Genomic DNA, 6,226 nt, shown 5'->3' with positions numbered 1-6,226 from the left:
AGGAAGAAGAAAGGGAGGGAGGAAGGAAGAAAGGAAGAGTAAGAAGGGAGGATGGAGGGAGAGGGAAAGAGAAAAGGGAAGAGAGAGAGAGAGAGAAAGAGAGAGAGCCCACCTTTTCTAGTAACCTGGAAAACATGAATCAGCCAGCCATTGTATCAGTTTTTCCATCTAAATTGGCAAATGCTTTGACCTCAGATCTTTATATCCAGCCTTAAATATATTGGAATTTTGTTTCCATAGGATTTAAAACTAGAAATGACCTTAGGGATCATAGAATTCTAGACTCAGAAAGTATTTCAGAGGCTATCCACTCAAATTCAAGAAAGACTCTTCTGTATTTGACTTCAAAAGTTTCTATCCAACCTTAATCAGAACACCTCTAGAGAGAAGGGACTCAGTACCTCTTCAGGAATTTATATCACTTTTGAACAGCTCTATGGGTTAGGAAAGTTATTTTGATGTCAAGTTTAACGTTCTGCTCATTGTTCATTTTCTTTGTCCTGGATTAGAAGCTTTTCAATGCAAATTAAGAGAACATTAATTTTCTTTACGTATTCTATAGATACACATATCTTTATGTATTCTATTATAGTGTTAGCTCCTTTTAAGCTAACAATTCACTACAATCAGATTTTTTTTAGCTGATCTGATTTATATCTCAATAAGAAATTTGAGTTTTTGAATGTAAAAATGGACATAAAAAGATTCATAGCCAAAAAGAAGCCTTTTCTCAGAGTGTGTCATCCTTTACACATAGTAAGCACTTAGTGTATGGCTTCAGAATGAATAAATGTAAATAAATATGGACAGAGAATAGAAACAACAATGAGGTTTCTAAGAAAGTGGAATCAGAGAAGCTGGAGTAAAATCATGCCTTTGACTCTCTCTAAACCTCAGTTTTCTCATCTGTCAAATGAGAGGGATTGGACTAAAATGACCTTTAATATCATTTAATCTCTGTTTCTCTCAGTTGACTCAATTATAGAATGACCTAAAAGGTCATCTGATCCAACCTCTCATTTGACATGAAGATGTTCAGTGATATATCCAAGATCACATAGCAATAGATAGCACAGACAGGATCTAAACCTAGGTCTTCTATTTCTAGACCATGTCTATATATAATTTTTTTGTGGGAGAGGGGTACATAAAAAATGACATATTTTCATATTTGATGTAACAACATATGAGTTAGAAGGAACCTCAGAAGCCATCTAGTTAAATCTTTTCATTTTTTCAGAAGGGGAAACTGAGGCACAGAGGGGCAAAATGATTTGTCTAAGACCATAGGCATATAGGCAACTGGTCTGCATTTTATAGTATTTTCTACTGTAAGTTGTAAAACAAATCCTGGTATGCATTGATAGAAGGGTTTTCCTCAACAGGTACTCTCCTTACCAATGAAATCACAGATTCTGACACCTCCCTTCTTCCCCCTAAAGAAATAAATGGATAGAGAGCTGGTGTTGGAATCAGGAAGATCCAAGTTTAAATCCTACCTTGTATACTAACTAGCCTTGTTACCCTGGCAAAGCCACTGAACTTTTTTTCAGCCTCAGTTTCCTCACCTGTGAAGTGGGGATAAAAATAGTACTTACTTCCTATGGTTGTTATGAACATCAAATGAGATGATAGAGGTAAAATGCTTTGCAAACCCTAAATTGCTTTGCCACTGGTAGTTATCATCATTATTATTTTTAATCATTACAGAGCATTTTAGATAAATATGTTAAATTTTTAAAATACTTTCCCTGGGAGTCACAGAGAAGGAAAAAGAGTTGAGCTTAACACATGGACCCTCTGATTGCAAATCTGGCATTATTTCTACTTTTGTTATTGTTCCGTCCCTTCAACTGTGTCTGAATCTCACTGACCCGATTTGGAGTTTTCTTGGCAGTGGTTTTTGATTTCCTCCTCCAATTTATTTTACAGATAAGGAAACTGAGGTGAATAGGGTCAAATGACCAGACCAGAGTCACACAGCTAGTAAATGTCTGAGGCAAATTTGAACTCAGGTCTTCTTGACTCCAGGTACAGCACCTTATGCACTCTAGCTGTCCCCATATTTCCACTTCATCTGCTATATGGGCCAAGAATTCTCTTCTCAAATTGTTCTTTCCCACTAAATGCCCCAAAAGGCAAAATCTGGGTGCAAAGTGTGCCCCTTTTTCCTTTGAGAAATTCAAATGTGACAATTTATACTGAAGACATCCCATCTTGTAGGCAGGCAGACCCCTCACTGAGGGGCTTCCACACCTGCCTCACCCCCCTAGCACTTACTGTCACCTCAGGCACACTCAGCAGGCTTTTAGGAGAGATGTACACATGTGATTTATTTGCAAATACTTTCCAAATCAGAATGAGAGCTTTGCTGCACAGTGCACTTTATCATCGGGTGTCAACATCCTCTCCACATGAAGAACAGCATTACATGATGTAAAGGTTTGTAATTAGATTGTGTGGGGATCCTTAAATCTGCATTTTCATTTACCGAAAGCCAGAGGCGCGGATGGCTCTCTGAAACCGACTTGGCAAGCCTTTCCAGGGGACAATGTGAAGAAAGGAGGGAAGAACTGAAGCCACTGAATGCAAATTTTATTTACAGTTAGTATGTTTATAAATATATATTACATTCTTACAATCTACAATATATTCTAAGTATAGATGGATTCTGATTAGGGAAGTGATGGGGGAAGGGAAGAAACAATGAGCTGAATGGGGCAGTGATGAGGAGTGAAAGAGATATAAGGATGTTTGGATGATATAAGGATGATAAAGAGATATAAAGATGAATGGGGGAAAAACCATGGAAGAGGTGTTCTGGATTTAAAAAGCAACAAAACTAAATTAACTACTTTCAGAATTGGAAGCAAGTGATGGTGGGCTATTGAACCTCCAGTTTAGGGACAAACTTTCTCTTCATTTTCACCTCCACCTCTTTGGATTTCTAATTTCCTTCAATTTTCTGGGTCAGGTATTAAGGTCAGGTGCCTTTCTTGATCCCTAACAATTCCACTTCCTCATCCCTACCCCTTCGCTAAGTAGGTGATGTTTATTTCCTCTTGATCCTTCCTTAATGGACATCGTGTATTTCTCCAAGTAGACTGTAAGCTTCTGAGAGCAAGGACTAAGGTTTGCTTCTGTCTTTGTGTTTTTGCTGCCTAGTAGAGAGCTTAACTTAATTAGTTAAGTGAACAACCATGTATTAAGTGTTTACCACTAGTCAGGCTTTGTGCTAAATCCAGGAGGTACAATGAGAATTGGGGAAGAGGGGGAAGAGTTCCTTCCTCCAAGGACCTCACATTCTAATTGGATAAAGGAAGAAGTACAATGATTTTCAAGGTAGACAAAAGGTTTTTTTTTTTTTATTATAAAGTTCTGGGTTTCTCCTTCTATCCACCTGTATATTCATATTCTCAGACTTAGATTTTCCATCTGGGTATCTATGAGAGCAAGGATTCAGATGTGAGATATCAGCAAGCAGACTTAAAGATGGAGAATGAAATAACCCAGTGGTCTTTTCTTAAAAGGTTAGGGAGAGGAAGGTTATGTGGAGTTCACCATGAATAACGCTTATCCATAACCACTAAACCCAAACAGCTACTTTATTAAAATAACCACACAGGGAGCAAGTACCAAGTGATCCTAGATGGCTTGGTAAAAAGATGAAGAGCTTGTGGGGGAAGGGCAAACAGGAAAGGCAAGCATTTCCCAACTTAACAGAGATATTACTCGGGATTTTGTTACTCAAGGAAAATCCATCGGGTAGGTTGGAAGAGGAAGGGTCTGCTCCTCTTGGATACAGTTACTGGGAGAGTCTAGGTCCAACCCTGAGGCTGGCAAACAACTGGAATGGTCATACTATGAAAAGAACCAGATATTTCAGCAGTGGCCACTAAGAGACCCATCGTAGGGAGGAATGTAGCTCTACATATGCCAGTTACCCTTGGCACCTTTATTCTATCCTACTTCTACCTCTGTTACCCAGAAACCTTTACTGAGAGTGATAAAGTTAAGTCCTCTATGATCAGTGACTAAACCCTGATAATATGGAGGGATTGTGGATGAGGTGTGTTGAATTAACAAGTATTGAAATGTTAGAGATGGGTGGAGTGAGTTTGCTAAAAAGAAACTGGTTCTTTGAACCTAATTGGAGTTTTGTGTCCAGGACATTGATGCCAGTATGACCATCCCTTACCTTAAAAACTAAAAACTACTCCAAAGCACCCCATGGAGTTTATTTCTCATTATCTTAGAACACATATATCTTATCAGGAGATCTTCCCCCTTTCTCTACTGGGCAATAATTGCCTGCCTTTTCGGTTGCCAAGGAAGTTTTCCCCCCCTCAATTCTTTGGGGAATGTGAAGTCACAACAGTCATTTTTCTAGTGTGAAATCAATCTCTGTCCATTATCAATAATGTTCATGGCTAGATATTTTGTTCTTATTTTAGCTGGTGTGCTTCCTTTCATTGATCCTTTTTTAAAAAAAAGAAAAACAACCTAAGTTTTGCTTTTTTCCTCCACAGTCTGTAAGGGAGCTACTTGGATTCTGCAATATCCAAATTGCTACATTTATTTAAAAAAGAGAAAGAGAAAGAGAGATCAATAGAGAAAAACAGAGAAAGCGAAATTGTTCTTTCCTGGAAAAGTTCATTAAGTCAAATCTTATTTTTCTTTTCAGTTGTGAAAATCCTGCATAAACCTAACTTTGAATAAGATTTTTGGAATGGGAATTTCTATCTTGACTGTGACTCTGGGACTCCATCTCACTGACTTCAGATGGTTTTCTGGTCCTCAGCTGATGATGTGCCTTTTCACTTTTCATGCCAGTTTATTTCCTTTGGAGATGTCGTTGTGCCCCACTACCCAAAATTAAAGGCAGAAGGTGAGCGGAAAAACAAATGTTCACGTGTCCCATTACACCTTTTCGTGTAACCTTTCCATGTAGTTTGTCAGTTCTTTACATTCCCCCAGATCCATATCTTGGCAAACCCATTTTATGTCATCTACGCTGCTCATTAGGATGGAGTTAACCGTGGGGCATCCCTCATCTGAGGAAATGGTGGTAAAGGTGGTAAATTTCACCCTTTTCCGCTTAGAGGTAGGGGAAGCTGTGGGCTCATTTTTCTGGTCTTTCCCATCAGTAAATGGAGATTCTGATGACTTGAAAACCTGACCATTAAGACTCTTTTGGGAGTTTGTGTTGAGGAGATACTTACTCTCCTCGAAATCTACCCCTCGGTCAATAGCAGTGATCTGCTCTTCCGGAGAGGAGGGAAAATTCAATTGATTCTCCAAAAGTTCTGTCCGGTTACTTAGTCCCACCCAATCATGTGAATGACTCATGCCCTCTTGCTCCTCAAAAGGAACCTGCTTGTGCCTGTATTTCAATGCAAAGGTCACACAGTTAATTAAGAAGACCAAAATAGCAAGGCAGAAGACACCCAACAGAGCATACATCCCAATCTCTAAGTCACTTAAGCCCCGGGGTGTCTGGACTAGGTCATTATCCTCCATCTCTCCATTGTTCCTTGGGAGATCAACTTGGGCTGGGAAGCTGGTGAAGTCCATGGGGATGGTCTGTAGATGGCTATTATCGTCTAAAATATTTTCTTGTTTATTCTTCCTCCAGAAGATGGATCTGTCTGTTGTGGGTCCCCTCCCTTCCATGCGGTCCATGGAGAAATTGCTAAAAAACTGCCCATCGGGCCTCATTCTTTCTTGCCAGCTTGTTTTAGACCTTCTGTCATTGGAATGGGTTTCCAGGTGACCCCTTCCCCCATGTCTGCTGTCACTGGTGTTGGGGTTGGCGTCATTCTGGCCAAACTTAACTTTAATATTTCCCGTCCCAACAGCCAACACACTCTTCCTCTTAGACTTCTGGCATGATTCACTAATCACCATTTCCACTTTCACCAGGGCACCCTGCCCTTCCTCCATTTCAGCAGTAATTACAGGCCATTTGAATGTGGGGTCTTGGTGGATGGAGACCACCTTCTCATCAAGGGATGTCACCATCAGAGAGAAGTCCTTTACATCGTAAATATCCAAAGGCATGACTGAACCATCACTGAATTGGATCCAGCAACTTATAGCAGCTTCCTGTTAATAAAGCAAAACACAAATCACACATTTTAACAACAGCAACAAAAATCTTACTGAAGCTCAAGCCTCAAGGATCTATCTCCACAGGGCAAAGCAAGGCATAATGAATGGAAGTTGG

The 6,226-nt window shown here is 39.7% G+C and overlaps 1 protein-coding gene across 1 annotated transcript in view; it reads right to left on the bottom strand.

Moving 5' to 3' along the window:
* Positions 1-1,736: 1,736 nt before the first annotated feature.
* The window catches only part of TMEM132D (transmembrane protein 132D), a 910,611-nt gene continuing 906,121 nt past the window's right edge, over positions 1,737-6,226 (bottom strand). Inside the window, exon 9 of the mRNA XM_003760941.2 lies at positions 1,737-6,105. Within this exon, the coding sequence (XP_003760989.1) occupies positions 4,921-6,105 (1,185 nt within the window). The 3' untranslated portion in view covers positions 1,737-4,920. The remainder of the gene's footprint in view (positions 6,106-6,226) is intronic.

This window comes from Sarcophilus harrisii, chromosome 1 (genome assembly GCF_902635505.1).
Source record: "Sarcophilus harrisii chromosome 1, mSarHar1.11, whole genome shotgun sequence".
Classification (NCBI taxonomy): domain Eukaryota; kingdom Metazoa; phylum Chordata; class Mammalia; order Dasyuromorphia; family Dasyuridae; genus Sarcophilus; species Sarcophilus harrisii.
Note: the sequence above shows the minus strand (reverse complement) of the source record. Positions and strands in the feature narration are given on the sequence as shown.